At 32.9% G+C, this 17633-nt stretch overlaps 2 protein-coding genes across 3 annotated transcripts in view; both read left to right on the plus strand.

The window, feature by feature from the left end:
• Positions 1-4487: 4487 nt before the first annotated feature.
• si:ch1073-303k11.2 (LRRN4 C-terminal-like protein) lies at positions 4488-9991 on the plus strand. The gene is made up of 2 exons (XM_051127323.1): positions 4488-4625; positions 8194-9991. The coding sequence occupies exon 2, from the start codon at positions 8201-8203 to the stop codon at positions 8939-8941; it is 741 nt and encodes a 246-aa protein (XP_050983280.1). The 5' UTR covers positions 4488-4625; positions 8194-8200; the 3' UTR covers positions 8942-9991.
• Positions 9992-15292: 5301 nt separating this feature from the next.
• The window catches only part of sec24b (SEC24 homolog B, COPII coat complex component), a 32523-nt gene continuing 30182 nt past the window's right edge, over positions 15293-17633 (plus strand). For both annotated transcript variants that reach the window (XM_051127304.1, XM_051127307.1), the window contains exon 1: positions 15293-15536. In XM_051127304.1, coding sequence (XP_050983261.1) covers positions 15434-15536 — 103 coding nt within the window. In that variant the 5' untranslated portion in view covers positions 15293-15433. The remainder of the gene's footprint in view (positions 15537-17633) is intronic.

Genomic DNA, 17633 nt, shown 5'->3' on the forward strand with positions numbered 1-17633 from the left:
TCTGTGATGTGAAGGCCTTGTTCAACTGGGTCAACCTCATCTGATCATTGTTGACTGATTGACTGATTGATTGATTGATGCTAGATCTCATACCACCTGAATATTATTATTTCTAATCAATATTGCCCTGCTTTCTCAATGAAAATGCATGTATTATTCATTGGATTGGGTGGAACATCAAGATTAGGTACTTATGTTGCATTCCATTGAATGTCGGTAGTCGGTGAATCTGAGTTAGTTCTCCCGATGTCCGTCGTAAATGCGTTCCATTGTAACAGTTGGCAAAAATATGGATGCCTATGGATAATTCCAACCGACTCGGTCTGCACTGAACTGGCCCGAGTGTGTGTTTCGGACCCCCAACTTAAGTGGGCGTTTCATTGCGCTTTCCCGAGGTGGAGGTCAGATTTCCCCGAGTCCCGAGCACAATGGAATGCTGCATTATAGCATTAATTTAGGCATACGAGTTCAAAATAGCTGGTACTACAGTAGTTGTGAATGTCACACAACAATGATTTTTTTTTAAATTATTACAGAAAAATGAGGCAAAACCCCATCCCAATTTTTTTATATTTTATCAATAAGAACATGCTCTTTCAAAAAAAAAAGTTTCATGTTCACACCTGGTGTCATTCATGGGAAATATTGCTCTGAACATTGGTGTAAATGAGTTTTTTTCCATTTTGGACCTTAATATCTCAACATCCATCAGACTCTATTGTCTGATGTCAAAGGATGTGAAAGACATGGTACATATCAGACCATTTACCAAGTTTGATGCTTATACATTGAAAATTGAGGTTTCTATGGACATCTGAAAACCCTTAAAGTAATAGTTTCAAAGAAAAGTAGAGGGCCAGCATTCAGGTGTAAATTCAGTAACAATGCTGTGAGTTGTAATTCATGCAGTTCTGGACTAGGACTCTTAGCCCAGAAAATTTCATGGACCTGGCACAAATAGTTCTGGAGATATTTTAGTCTGAACATGGTCACTCAGACAGTGATGCCAAAACGGGGTGAAAAACAAACTTTTTTTTACAGATTTTTTGTAAAAAAAAAAGTATGCACAGTAGAGATCTGAAAATTTGTATATGATCTATTGGGCATATTACCCATCACACAGATGTTTTTCAGACAAATCTGAGGAGGTCAGGTGGGGACCATTTGATGATTCCAGGTGGAATGACCCATCTATCTATCGATCCATATCTATCTGTCCATCCGTCCATCATCAGTGTATCTATCTATCTATCTATCTGTCTGTCCATCTGTCCATCCATCCATCATCTATCTGTCTGTCCATTTCTATCTATTTGTTTGTCCGTTCACCCATCCATCTATCATCTGTATGTCTATCTGTCTGTTCATCTCTATCTATATGTCCGTCCGCCCATCTATCTATCATCTGTATATCTGTATTTCTATTTATCCGTACATCCGTCCTTCTGTCTATCGATCCATATCTATCTATCTATCTATCTATCTATCTGTCCATCCATCTATCATCTGTCTGTCTGTCTGTCTTTCTATCTATCTATCTTTACATTTATATTTATATACATTCATTATGCTTGTTGTAAATTAATTACAATTTTCTAGAAGCAGCCTAATATTCATAGCAACACCCTGGCAGTGAGTTTTGCAAGGCAAAATCTAGTTTTCTCCCTTCTTTCCCACTGACTCCATTAATAAAATATGGTTTCATACTCAGGCCAAAATCATGACATGTGCTTTCTAAAATTTAGGATATGTTTTCTTGTCCTGTGACGACGGGGTCTCAGTGGAATCAGAATGTGAGACTGGAACAGAGGTCAGGAGTTCTGGAGGCCTACTTATTCCCAATAGATTCAGATTCTTTTAATAGTATGTAGTGGAGAGAGTGAAAGACTAAACGCCAGGGGTCTTCAGGAAGCAGTGGGTGGAGGAATGAGACGTTATGAACTCCACTGCCAAAGCGTTTGCCTCATCAAATGAAAACCAGTCTGGCTATTGACTGTATCTGTCTGTCCATCTGAGAATGAGTTTACCTTTGACAACTTCACTATAGAAACCAGTAATGTTTTCTGTAGGAGTCAGTTTGTTTGGGCCAGGGCATGTTGTCACATGGGGAAGAAGTCACAAGGGCTTTGCATGTACCAGTATGTTTTGACTCAAATACTAGTTGCACAAACACTTAAATATACACTTAAATATACACTCGGAGTCAAAAGTTCAAGAAATCACTCATGCTCACCAAGGCTGCATTTATTTGATTAAAAATACAGTAAAATTATGAAATATTATTACAATTTAAAAGAACCATTTTCTGTATGTATATATGTAAAAATGTAATATCTTCCTGTAATGTAAAGCTGAATTTTCAACATCATCACTCACAGATTTTTTATATTACAATTGTTTTGTACTTTGTAATTATTTTATACAAGGTTGTTGGTTCCCATTGGACTGGACATGTGAGAAAGGTCAGTGTATGTTTAATGAACTTGATCCTTTCTTCTCCTGACCAATACGGTGAAAATAGCTTGTTTGAAGTCAAGGCTTTAAGGTTTGCGTCTATGCAGAATTTGACTTTCAAAAATAAACCCACCTGTATAGTGTTAACAGAGACAATTAACCCCGACCTCCCCTATATAGTGAGCAAAAGCAGGACTGTCGATGTTCAGACAGTGAATGTGTATATTTTGTCTTCCTGATCAAGCACACAGACACACGGTGTTCACCTGACATGACCGTACATGCCTGACACAGATTTTTTCACCATGATATTGTGACTCGCTGTCTGTGAGATGTTTCTGAGTCAGGATGTGGGTGTGAACAAGATCTGACAATCTCACTCTGATCTCCAGCACGACGGCATCCACAACCTCAATGGAAACATGGAAAATACCTTTTACATTCTGAGGGTGATCCTTACTAGGTTCACTACAGTCATTTTGATGATATTTTGACTCTCCATAGCATGCAACTAATTTTTGTTACAAAATATACTATATAAATAGAAAAGTAATGAAAAATTAAATAAATAAATAAATAGTACAATATATATATATATATATATATATATATATATCATTATTTAACATTAAATAATTAATTTTTTACTAATTTAATACACAAAAATAAAGTCATTAAAATTTTGACACTAATTAATAGAATTTGTTTTTATTTTTATATTTTTTGTTTCCTCTTTAATTTTAAAGTCATATTAATTTAGTTGTTTTTTGGTTTTTTATTAGTTTTTAGTTTTAGTATATATATATTTGAATTTATTTAGTTAGCTGTTTTAGTGTTAAACTAAAAAAAAAGACATGTTGCTATATGAAATAACATGACTTTATATTTTTTAAATGTCATATATAATATATATAATTTGTTAAAATTGTTTTTACAAAATTGTTATATATATATAATTGTTTTTACGTAATTATTTTATACACACACACACACACACATATATATATATACTTTAATGTGAGATATAATTGTTTTTTACATAATTATTTTTTCTATATATATATATATATATATATCACGTTGAAGTAATGAGAAATTGATAAATGTAATAACGTCATCTTTTGATTTGTGACTTGAAATGCTTCCTTATGTCATGAGATTCATCTGAGTGTATGTATGTGCATATATTTGGCTCTTTGTAAAAGTTACCGCTAAGGGAACAAACAGTGAACAGTGTTGTGTCTCATAAATGGCAATAACACCCCTCACCACCAGCGTGACCATATAAGGACGGGTTTCCTCTTCCCCTCGGCCTGGAAAACACCACAATGGATGTCAATAGAAATGAATATCAGCCGTCTTGTTCACTCTCTCTCTGTCCTGGTGGGTCATGCTCTGCTGGACATATACAATTATAGAGGAGAGGAATGTGAAGCTGAGCAAATTAATGAGCTGAAACTTCATACATCATAGGTTTTGTAATAAGGAGGGCTTTTTAAAGACATATTTTAGTTACTTATTTACTTATTTTAGTTGACTGAACTTAAAATTTTAAGGCAGCAGGGTAACAAATTATTTTAAGCTGACTCAACAAATTGTGTTTTTTATTTTTTACAGTGTAGTACTAAAATCACATTGCAGCTGCATTGATATTTAGACACTGTTAGTAATTCGGTAGAATTTAGAGCTAAAATGCTGTTTTAAAATGTACTTTTTATGGTTTTAGTTAACTATAATAACCCCGACACGCCCGCACGTACACACACAGGACGGGACACCCAGATGAGTTCCAGCATGTCTCCTGCTGCTCCTGCTGAAGAAATTAACATGCAGAGCAGCACAAAACTCAGCGGGACTCACAAACAAACTTGAAAGAAGCCGAGACAGAGATGTGGGGAGGGGGTGGATAGAAGAGGGTCCTGGAGAGACTGAGAGAGAAAATCAATGCATCAAGATGGAAATGTTGCAAGCTTAAAAGAGCGAGGCAGGAGGAGGGTGGGAGGCCAGCAGACGGGTGAGGGGGTGTAAGAGGGAGGGACTTTATTGGTAAGAAAAAAGGGAAGGTGAAGGAGAAGAATGCATTAGACTGGGAGAAAATAAAGCAGTAGTCTGCTGGGGAGAGGATCTCATTCAAGACGGGAGCAGAAACAATTCAGACTGCTGTCAAACAGGTACGCTGATTCTTTTTACTACGGTTTTACTGACGCTAAGGCTACACGTTGTCAAGATGATGAGTATAAAACTGTATTAGTGGACTAATAGCATGGTATTTTACTTGGGAGTCACCCAAAACATTACAACAGCTACTACAGATATTGTGACTATACTGTAAAACTTTAATAAATCTTGGAATAATGGATAATATATCCAAAGTAATTAGCGTACCTTTAAATCTTTTCGATTGTTTTATGTAATTAATTGTATCATTTTTAACATACTTAAATAGTTTACTTAAATAGTAATTTTTAGTAAAATTAGCCAGTTGAAATATTATTATCATTATCGTTAAGATATTTTTTAATATGTTTAATCAGTTTTTATTTTAGTATCACTTATGCTACTGTCGTTTTTGGAAACATTTTAAACTAGATTTTCTCCATTTGAATTTTAGATAAAGTTTTTTTATTTGTATTTATTGTTATTTTTATATATTTGTATTTTTATTAACTATTATTAATTATTTTTCATTTAATTTAAATCTTAATTATACTATTATAATATATGATATTTTAATTCAGTGTAGTGTTTTAGGTTTTTTGTTACTTTTAGATACTTTTTTTAAGTAGTTTTTATTTTTGTATTTTCCGTTTTCACTTTAATTCTAGTGGATTTCGTTTTAGTAATGTTGCTGTGACTAATATATATATTTTTAATATTTTTAATTAGTTTTTTATTTTTGTATCACAGTTTTATTTACTGTAGTTTTTGTTAACATTTTGAACATTACATTTTTTATTTTTCTGTTTCCACTTGAGTTTTAAATAAAGTTTTGCCTATTTTGTTTTGTTTTTATATAGATTTTTTATTAATTTTATTTGTTACTTCTTTATCAACAATGAAAAAATAATAATTTTCGAAACTGTAAATAAAACAAAGGATTTATTGGATTATTTATTGGATTGAATTCAATGGTTTAATTCAGTGTGTTACCTTTTTGTAACTAAAATTCAAAGTGGAAATTGTTTCTACATTTTTTTTGTTAAGTTAAGCTAAATGAAAAGGAGAAATGCTGTTTTGGCAAGTAGTTGAAATAAAATACATTTATATTTATGTTTTTCTTTATATTATAACATCTTTATATTTTGTATTTCAGTGAACATTTATTTCTCATAACAAAAAAGTGTTTTTTTTTTATGGTTTTAGTTTTATGGTTTTAAATATAAAAACCCAGGATGATAAGTTGTTATGAGGTATTATTATTATGTTATGAGTATTGCTTAGTCATAAAAGTCAATCCTCAAGTCTCTATCATACACTAGTTTATACATACAGCCTGGTTCCTCCTTGAGTGTCAGTTTTTGGGTTTCTTTCTCGTTTTATTGCACTAGGTAGAAATTGTTAGTCTGATCACTTAGTATCACTTAGCAGCAGTAACTACTTGATTTTTGTTGTTCGAAGTGTATATCTTTATTCGATGTGAGTTTTCAGCAAGCTGGCATCAGTCAGTGGACCAGCACTTCTCTTTCTCTTTATGGCTTTAGTCAGGTTCCCACGGTAACTGTGAGACACTGCCATGAGGCTCATTCCACTGCGTCGTGTGTGAGCAGAGCCCAGTGTGTGTCCTGTGTTAAAAATACATCCTCATGTTTACTTTGACGTTAATTCTCTCCAGACGGAACATCCAGACCGTTGTTTGTTTGTTCATAAATAGAGAGAGACAGAATGAAAAACAGGTGGAAACAGTTTAAGGTGAACACGAAATGACATTTGTCACAGGGTTATTATTGATAACTAAATCTAAAACCATAAAAAGTTACTTTAAATAAAATAAGTGTTACTTGAAATTAAATGAAATTAAATATGTATTTTTTTTTTGTTATTTTAGTTACTTGCCGAAGTAGCATTTCTCATTTTCATTTAGTTGATGTACTAACATAACTAAAGCTACAACTGAAAAAAAAAAAAAAAAGATAATTTTTTAAAAAATACTAATAAAATAATAGAAATAAAAAAGCACTTTACTAATATCAAATAAAAATGTATTTCAAATATTAACAAAAACTATAATATTATCTTAATAAAAATAAAATAACTGATAAAAAAAACTTAAAAAACTTATTTCTATATTTTTGTGTATTTCTTTAACCCTTTAACTTTCACTCCCATTTCTGAACACAGACATAAAAATGCACTATTCAGACTTAAATTTTTATAATTCATGAATGAAAATAGTTTTTAATATGAATTTGATGTACATTTTCCATGGAAATGCAATGTCTGATTTTAAAATGGTTTTCGAAGGATGAATTTTGAGATTTTAAGTTTTTAACTGATATATATTTTCTTATGCTATGATAGGTGATAGGGGAAAAGGCAATGATAAAAAGTATTTTGTGACAAAGGTCAGAACTCATGTTATGATGTAGATATTTTTAAGTTGCACTCTTGACATATATTAATCTATTACTTTTCCTACATAATTTGTAAGACAAAAATATGGTAAAATATCTATTTAGGAGTCTTAGACCTTTCCAACGATGTATAGTGTCATGATTAGATTAGGATTTATTTGTAATATAGTGAAGTAAACGTAGGCGTCCCACAGAGGGGACGGTGACAGCTAAAGGGTTAAAAACATCCTTTAAAATACACTTTCTAAAAAATTAAAGAAAAACAATGTATAATGATAATCAGACCGTTAATGAGCCGTTCAAACGTTTGGAATCAGTAAGATTTCTACAGTTTAGTTTTTTTACTAAAGTCTTTTCTGCTCTTAAAGGCTGCGTATATTTAATAAAAAATGCAGTAATATTGTAAAATATTATTGCAATTTAAAATAGTGGTTTTCTATTTTAACATACTTTAAAATATAATTTATTGCTGTGATGCAAAGCTGAATTTACTACAGTGTGAATTTACTACAGTCAATTTACTACATTACTACAGTCTTCAGTGTCACATGATCCTTCAGAAATCATTCTAATATGCTGATTTATTATCAGTGCTGGAAACAGTTAAGCTGCTTAATTTTTTAAATTTTTTTGGAACCTGTGATTCTTTTTTTTTTTTCTTTGATGAATAAAACGTTAAAAATAACAGCATTTGTTCAAAATATACACTACCGTTCAAAGTAATTTCTTTCTTTCTGGCGTATAACCGTGTAATATGAATTTATAATATGATCTTAATTGTTTGCTTGCTCCACATTTATTTGGATCTACGCACCGGACCAACTTGGGTTTTAGATTTTGGACATTTGCCGCTGCTCCTCTTCTGTGACTTTCTTTCTTTCTTTAAAAAGAAGTTGATACTTTTATTCAGTAAGGATGTGTTAAACTGATTAAAAGTGATAGCGAAGACTTATATTGTTAGAAAATACTTATATTTTGAATAAATGCTGTTCTAACTTATTATTTATCAAAGAATCCTGGAAAAAAAAATTTAAGCAGTACAACATATGTGTACATAATCAGGTAACAAAAACGATGTTATGTTCTTTAATCTGTTCTTATGTCCTGTTTAATTATGTTATGAATACGCTGCTAATACTAACTTCAACTGTAACTTCATTTGTTTCAGAATCAAGATGCTGCTGGTGTCACAAGTCATGTTCCTCCTCCTCTGTGTGATGGAGTCTGTCCGCACCACATCTGTCAGTCCGTCACTTAATCAGCCTTCTCTCACACGTGTCCGGATTATCGAAGTCGGTGACGACTATGATGAAGAAACTTCAAAGACGACAGCCACGCCCCAGTCGCCAGGGGTCACGACCTCTCGTGTAGTCCGCCGACCTTGTTATTATGACCCCTGTGCGGTTCAAACGATTCCTTGCGAAAAGATTTCAGCCCAGACGGGCTGCCTCTGTCCTGGGTTGACGGGGCCAGAGGAGAGACCCGAGCCTCCGGAGCTCCGGGAGGTGAAGCTAGATGGATCCGGGAAAGTGTTAGTGCACTGGTGTGCTCCTCGCTCCACCGTCACTCATTATGAAGTCACACTATCAGGTGAAAACAAGCCATTGGTTTTCAAAGAAAATTTAAGAAAGGGTGCCATACCCGAGTTGAAAGTTGGGGAGACGGTCTGCGTGGCAGCAAGAAATCAAGTGGGAATCAGCGAGAAGTCATGTAAACGATATGAGCCGCCACAACCCAACCCGGTTGCTCTGAGTGCAGGGATCATCGCAGGGAGCGTCGGATTCCTGCTGCTGCTTTTGGTGCTCGCCATTGTACTGTGGAAGCGAAGGACGTGTCGAAAAGGCAGGATGGGAGATGCCGAGGGCCTCGGAAATCCTTCGTACACCACGGAGCACTGTGATGAGGAAAACAAATGAATGGAGGATGAAACAAGCTGCAAAGAGACTTTTGTACAAGGTTAAAAGACTGGAATAATTATGTGTTTTTTTTTATGTTTTTGAAAAAAAGAAAAGTCTCTTCTGCTCACCAACGCTGGATTTATTTGGTCTAAAATATAGTAAAATTGTGAAATTTTATTGCCGTTTAAAATAACTGTTTTCTATTTAAATGCATTAGAAAATGTAATTTATTCCTGTGATCAAAGCTGAATTTTCAGTATCATTACCCCAGTCTTCAGTGTCACATAATCCTTCACAAATCATTCTAATATGCTCAAGAAGCCTTTTTAGCTGAAAAAAGTTGTGCTGCTTCATATTTGTTTGGAAAACGGTGATGTATTTTATTTTACAGGATTCTTTGATGAATACAAAGTTAAAAAAAACAGCATTTATTTAAAAGATTTTTTTAAAATTTAATTATTCCACTTTTGACCTGTAGTGTATATAGTGTGCACTTAGTGTGCACTAAAAATAATGCTCGCTGTTTTAGATTCACTTCTTGACGGCTGTGATTTATTCTGAATTATTTTTATTGAGAAATTGTAAGTGGTTTGAATGTTTTAAGTCAGCATGAAATCAAATCTGTTTACCTTCATAATTCATATCGATGCTCTTAATGCGAACAATTCATTAGTGCACATTAGTCAGACAAAAATAATATTTGCATTTGCAAATCTCCCATCAAAAAAATCTAAAAGCTTTTTCAACAGTGAGTACTTTCTAAAACGAAACACTCGTCTCAGTTCCCGATGGACAAAATCAGTCATGTGGTTCATTTTTTAATAACTAAATATAATGTTTCACTCAAATATGTCATACAATGGAAGTAAAATGCATTTTGGTCGCCATTTTATGCTGACTTTAACACTACTAATGGTTCTATAGCACTTAGGAAGCCTGGAGCTTCATTAAGCTAGACAGGGTTTTATAAAGTATCTGTTGTACAGTTACTTTCACGTGGAGAGTATGTGTAACTATTATTGTAAGATTCTTGATAATGTTTTTAACAATAAAGATATTTTAATAGCATTTGCTTGACTGAGTTTGTTTTTTATTCATACAGTTGAAGTCAAAAGTTTACATACACCTTGCAGAATCTACAAAATGGTCATTATTGTACCAAAATAAAAGGGATCATACAAAATGCATGTTATTTTTTATTTAGTACTGACCTGAATAAGATATTTCACATAAAAGATGTTACATATAGTCCACAAGAACATTTATAAAAATGACCCATTCAAAAGTTTAAATACACTTGATTCTTAATACTGTGTTGTTACCTGAATGATTTTTTATTTTTTATTTTTTTGTTTAGTAATGGTTGTTCATGAGTCCCTTGTTTGTCCTGAACAGTCAAACTGCCTGCTGTCTTTCAGAAAAATCCTTTAGGTTCAACAAATTCTTTGGTTTTTCAGCATTTTTCTGTATTTCAACCCTTTCCATTGATGACTGTATGATTTTGAGATCCATCTTTCACACTGAGGACAACTGAGGGACTCATATGCAACTATTACAGAAGGTTCAAACACTCACTGAAGCTCCAGAAGGAAACACGATACATCAAGAGACAGGGGTGTAAACTTTTGTACAGAATGAAGATTTTTCTTATTTTGCCTAAATATCTTTTTTTTTTTCATTTAGTACTGCCCTTCAGAAGCTACAGAAGCTACTTACATGTTTCCCAGATGACAAAATAAGTTACATTTACCCTCGTAAGTGAGTGTTTGAAGCTTCTGTAATAGTTGCATATGAGTCCCTCAGTTGTCCTCAGTGCGAAAAGATGGATCTCAAAATCATACAGTCATCGTTGGAAAGGGTTCAAATACAAAAACTAGCTGGAAAACCAAAGAATTTGTGGGACCTGAAGTATTTTTCTGAAGAACAGTGGACAGTTTAACTGTTCAGGACAAACAAGAGACTCATGAACAACTATCACTTAAAAAAAACAAACAAACAAAAAAAAAAACATAAAACATAGCTGTGGATCATTCAGGTAACAACACAGTATTAAGAATCAAGTGTATGCAACACTTGCAACTTTTGAACAGGATAATTTTCAATTCAACTATTATTTTCTCTTGTGGACAGTGTTGGGGAGTAACTAGTTCCATGTAACGGAATTACGTAATTTAATTACAAAATAAATGTAACTGTAATTAGTTACAGTTACTGAGAAAAAAATTGTAATTAAATTACAGTTACTTTTGAAAATGTTAATGATTACAAAGGGGGTTACATCTGAATTTTTTCCACACACACGCATAACAGATTTAATTGACTTCTTTCCAAAATTGCATTGACTGCTCTAAAATGAGACACCAATGTTAAGGAGTTTAGGACACAGAATAGGACACTTGCTTACTCTTAACTGTTTTATTTTCTATTTGGGTTTATGCATATACTTCACTAATTGTTTTTTCATGTCATAACTCTGCAAACATTTGATTTCAAAAAACTATTTCTTGTTATGATTTCAAATCTGTATTTAACCTAAGAATTAAATAAGTAAATAAGAGGTGTTAAGTCTGAATTTGTGTGGCTGTGCTTTAAATTAAATTATTACACGGTTCTATGGAATGCTTGATTCTGATTGGTCAGTCGTGACATTCCAAGGTGTGTTATTCCCCGATAACAACTGGTAAAAGCTAATAACACAGACTCATCCGGGCAACTTAAGTCAGCGCTATACACGTGGTGGGTTTTCTTGGTGGAAGCTTTGTGTTTGGTTAGATAATAAAGTATTAAATCTCAATTCAATATTATGTGTACAATTTCTTTATTCTGTCAACTTGCCACTTGCTAGCAACTGATTTGTTCATGGAAGCTTTGCGTTCAAATATTTCAACTCAGATCAGTGTCTTGTGTCTAATTGTTTACTTTTGTGGCAAGCAGCTGTGTAATAAGTGGGATAATGTACATCCAGTCAGTTATTATTTCAAAATATTATCCCTCACTTATTATAATCTTATAAGCGATAAAGTCTGACAGTAATCAGTGCTGAGTACTACTGTGAGGTTAACACTGCCTGGTTTAAATGTTTTAAAATGATTAACAGTTGAAAATATTAGAAATTTAGAAAAGTAATCAAAAAGTAATTAAAAGTAATAAGTTACATTACTTTAATAAAGTAATTATAAAGTTACACTACTTATTACATTTTAAATAGAGTAACTTGTAATCTGTAACCTATTACATTTCCGAAGTAACCTTCCCAAAATGTCTTATTCAGGTCAGTGCTAAATAAAAAAATAACATGCATTTTGTATGATCCCTCTTATTTTGGTAAAATAATTAACATTTCGCAGATTCTGCAAGGTGTATGTAAACTGTTGACTTCAACTGTATATGCATGCATGTTTATTTATAAAACTGACTGTTACTCATTTTGAAGAAGTGGTTGCTCTTGCAGTGTGGTTGTTACGTATGCTGTCAGTCGTAATGGGTAAACAGATTCTTTGGTAACATGGAAGGAACTTTGAGCAACGATGAATCAAATGCTCGTAACTAGGAGCCGGTTATTTTCCATCTAGCTTTGTCAATCATTCCTTTCTGTCACTACCTACTAATCTCACTATTGCCGTTATATGAATGACGTTGGCCTCCAGCACAGACACAGAGTGTTGTTTTCTTGGTGAAAGGGAGTGGTTTTTATTACTCAGAAGTCATAGCATAGATAAGTATGATAACCCCAGATAAGCAATATAAACTTTTCACCATGAATACTACCAGCATGTTTATATATATATAAATAAAAAATGGTCATTGATGATTTAGTAATGATCATTAGTTTAGCAAACACCATCAAGTATGGTAATTTCAGCCCAAAACCTGGTTGCACTGGTCTGGATGCCCGGCCTATGACTAATTTGACTTAAATAAAACATTTAAGGTAACAGACTGGTGTAATTAGTCAGTTTGCTATTACTTATGATTTGTCACAGACACTAATGAAATTCCTGTGTTAATTGTGAGTAACTAAATTCCTTTTCCTGTCATCTGAATATACTGAAGCCTACGTCTTTTCCTTTGAATAAATAAATTAGGCTGTAATAATTTCAGGAAACATACTTGCCTTCACACAGAAACAAAATATTGAGATTTAAGCTTAACTGGATCACAGGTCATAAAGAGGTTCATTTTCAAAACATTCCTTACACACCATGGGAGCAGGAAGAAATGTTATACAATGTTTATTGCCACTGTCGCCTTTGACCCGCTAAGATGGGGTTTGAAAGATGAATAATATTCAGTAAATATCAGTTTGACACAATTTTTTTTCACTTCTACCACATAAGACTGCTATGTGAATAATCTTACTGACCCGTCTCAATTCCTCAGCACTTTCAGTAGCTCAGAAAAACCTGATGATGTCTCTTTTCTTGCACTTTAGGTATGATTGCTCCTTTGCGTTTAACGAAGATTAAGGAAAACAGTCTGACACTGTGGCAAATAAAGAGAGCAGCCCGGAAAATGGAGCGCAGCTGGAAGAAAACCAAATTAGAGGTATTTCGTATTGCATGGTGCGAAAGTACTTCCTCCTACAGAAAAGCCTTAAAAACGGCTAGATCTGATGACTTTTCGTCTCTTTTAGAAGAAGAAAAACACAACCCCAGGTGTTTACTCAATACAGTGGCTAAATTAATAAAAAATAAAGCATCAACAGGCATTGACATTTCTCAACAACTCAGCAGTAATGACTTTATGAACTACTTTACTTTAAAGATCGATACTATTAGAGATAAAATTGTAAATATGCAGCCTTCAGCTACACTATCACAAAATTTTCACTCATTCCCAGCTATAGGAGAGGAAAAACTGTATAAACTTATTAAATCATCTAAACCAACAACATGTATATTAGACCCTATACCATCCAAGCTACTAAAAAAGGTGCTTCCAGAAATCATCCTATTCTGAATATTAGTAATTTGTCATTGATGAATATCCTAATTTTATATTTATTTATATTTTATATTACCCTAAAGACACAGATACTTTTTAACTGAACTGAGCTGGATGATGACATCACTCAATCAATGATGAATGAATGAATGATCGCATTTATATAGTGCTTTCATTGTGTATTGCTATACACCCAAAGTGCTTTACAATCATATGGGGGGATCTCTCCTCAACCACCACCAGTGTGCAGCTTCCACTTGGATGATGCGACGGCAGCCACAGGACAACGGCGCCAGTGCGCTCACCACACACCAGCTACAGGTGGAGAGGAGAGAGAGTGACAGAGCCAATTCAGTGAATGGGGATTATTAGGAGGCCATGACAGACAAAGGCCAGAGGAGGGAATTTGGCCAGGACACCAGGGATACTCCCCTACTCTTTACGAGAAGTGCCATGGGATTTTTAATGACCAAAACTCATCCGAATGACGGTGCTTTTTACAGTATAGTGTCCCCATCACTACACTGGGGCATTAGGACCCATATAGACCACAGGGAGAGCACCCCCTGCTGGCCTCACTAACACCTCTTCCAACAGCAACCTAGTTTTCCCAGGTGGTCTCCCATCCAGGTACTGACCAGGCTCAGCCCATCTTAGCTTCAGTGGGCAACCAGTCTTGGGCTGCAGGGTGAAATGGCTGTGGCCATTTGGCTGTGGCCATTTGGCTGTGGCCATTTGGCTGTGGCCATTTGGCTGTGGCCATTTGGCTGTGGCCATTTGGCTGTGGCCAATGATGAACTGACTTTAACTGATAATTGAGTGTTCACTATTGTCCTCATACATTATTAACACAATATTAAGCTACTTTCTATATTGTACACAGTCTATATTGTTTAAAAAAAAAAAAAAAAAAAAAAAACTGTATAAATAAAAATGAGTTGACCTAAAACTGAACTGAATGACACTGTTGTGTCATTGAGCTGTTTTTGAAGTCATTTTATAATTGATTAAAATAAGTGAACACTGAATCTGAATTAAGATGAATAATGACATTATTGTGTCCAGCTTTATATGAATTTATTTTTAATTATTGATTTTCATTACTTGAAATTAAATAAACTTAGTACTTATAAACCACTTACTTTTACAACTTTATAGCTGAAATGGGAGTTGTTTCAAAATTGTTCCATTTGTGTTTATTACTATGAAGCTAATTTAAAATTTGTATAGTAAAAACGCTATATAAATAAATGTGGGGGGACAATAAAATACATATTTGATATTTTTCTTTTTTTTTTTTTTTTTTTTTTTATTATTATTATTATTATTATTAATTAATTTTGTTTTGTTTTTTATTTTAACACTTTTATTTTTAGTACTTTTATTTTGAAGAGCTGTCAGTGACGCCACTGCCGCCGCGTTCGCTGTTGATCTCTGGATTCACCGGCCCGTAATCATCACCGTTAGTCAGACGGACCCTCCGCTCAGCTGTGGGCAGGTCGATGGAGACCCACAACTGGTGACAGCGTCGTATATTTTTTATACTCTCGAACCACTCGGATAGAGATGTCCACGCAGGGGAATCCGAACTCGTCCGTGAATAATTACAACATGAATTCCACACAAAACGGAGGCGGAGCGGCGGCGACAGCGGTGCCCTGTCAGAACGGTACGGGATTAAAGCGAAACCACCTGAGCTAACATGCTAAAGCGAACGCGAATATCAAATTCAAACGCTAAGATAACGGGCTACATGTTAAGCTAAAATGCTAACGGCTAAACGAACTTGCTAAATGCTAAATCCTATTCAAATCCAACTTAAAAAGCTAAGATAGGTTAGCTAACGTTAGCTAAAGGCCCGAGATAGAGGCCGAGCTAAAGCACCTGTCATCTGCGTCTTTGGGGTGGGGACTTCGACCGCTACAGATCACAGTATTACGGGAGGATTTTCTGTACCTGTCATTAAGATCATATAGCAGCTCTCGGTGTGTTTTAATGAGGATTAAAATCTGTGTGTTATCATCTCCTGTCATTAGCCCGTTAGCGGCTAGTTTAGTTCAGGTAGCTCACTTGTTATTTTTCTCGTTTTTAAAGGCTTAATGCTCCGGGTTATGAACCTGTTACGGCTTTGTCATCTAACTTACCTGAATTGGGAGCTTAAATATGTCACTGCCTTAATCGTTTGTCTTATTATATTAGTTGCAAGTTGAGTTCGCGTAATTGCGCGTATCTGGCGCAGAATGTGATAAATATGACTAAATATTCCTAAATAACCCAGCATGTATTGTTTAGTTTCTTAAAACATGTCTTTAATGTAGTTTTCCAAAGCCTTTTGAGGTTATGCGAATGTAAGATGTACTTTAAATTATGTTAATATAATTTTAAGATGTTTACAGTTACCGTTGAACTGCGTAACATTAATAACAGTCTGTTTTGTAATGTACATCTTTGTACAGTTTAATTTTTTTATGTGGAGTGACAAGTGCATGTTGTCGTTGCCATCTAGTATTAAAACCAGGAAAAAATCTGTGTAAAAAGACATTTGGACATGTTATTAAAATGGTACAAAGTGCCATGGATTCCGATGCAGTATATTATATTATATTACAGTTTTTATTAATATTTTGAATATTTTATATAATTTAAAATTGTATATATTTAGTTGTTTTATTCATTTATTTTGAATGTATCTGTTATCTTTAGTTTTAGCTATTATATTATATATTATAGCTTTCGAATGTTTATGTAATTTAAAATTATTTAGTTTCATTTTTATTATTTTTTTTATTTTTTATTCTGTTTAGTGTTAGCTATTATATTATAGTTTGTTTTAATATTTTGAATATTTTTATATAATTTAACATTGTATATATTTAGTTATTTTTGTCATTTGTATTATTTTCTATGTATCTATTTTGTTAATTTTAGCTGTTATATTAGTTTTTATTAATATTTTTAATATATAATTAAATTATATATGTTTTGTTGTTGTTATCATTTTTATTATATTTTATTTTAGCTATTATAGTTTTATTAATATTTTAAACATTTTTATATAATTAAAATGTGTATATATTTTGTTGTTTTTGTCATTTTTATTAATATTTTTTAAATATATATGTGTTATTAGTTGTAGCTGCATCAGTTTAAACTAAATGAAAATGAGAAATGTTGGCTTGGAAAAAAAATGTTTTATATAATATAATATATAACTTAAATACTTGCATATCTAACTAAATGTATTTATTTATTTAAATTATATTGTAATATATTATTCATTTTTATTAACATTTTAATATAATTTAAAATTTTATATGTTTAGTTGTTTTTTTTTCTATCTATCCAGATCTATCCTATCTAATCCATATGTTATCTTTAGTTTTAGCTATTATATTATATAATATTATATTATAGTTTTATTAATATTTTGAATAATTTTATATAATTTAAAATGGTATATATTGTGTTATTTTAGTCATGTAATTTTTTTTATATATATATATATATATAGCCGTATATGTTTTTCAGAATGTTTTTCTTTGGTTTTTGTTAACTATAATAACCCTGTTTATAAATTTAATACATGCATAAAATGTTAATATAGCAATCATTCAATAACATGCCATTACCATCACACTACTTATTTGTAAGGGAAAAAACAAATTTCACCTGTTGTTGGTTTTCACAGGTCAATTTGTATAAAACGTGCCATTTGTCTAATGCTATTATGTGTCACATTTCCATCTTATTTGCATGTTGAAAGCAC

Source organism: Labeo rohita, chromosome 14 (assembly GCF_022985175.1).
Source record: "Labeo rohita strain BAU-BD-2019 chromosome 14, IGBB_LRoh.1.0, whole genome shotgun sequence".
In the NCBI taxonomy this organism is placed as follows: domain Eukaryota; kingdom Metazoa; phylum Chordata; class Actinopteri; order Cypriniformes; family Cyprinidae; genus Labeo; species Labeo rohita.

Excerpts from the sequence above, each read along its gene's own strand:
- si:ch1073-303k11.2 (XM_051127323.1), top strand. The coding sequence starts at position 8,201 with ATGCTGCTGGTGTCACAAGTCATGTTCCTCCTCCTCTGTGTGATGGAG.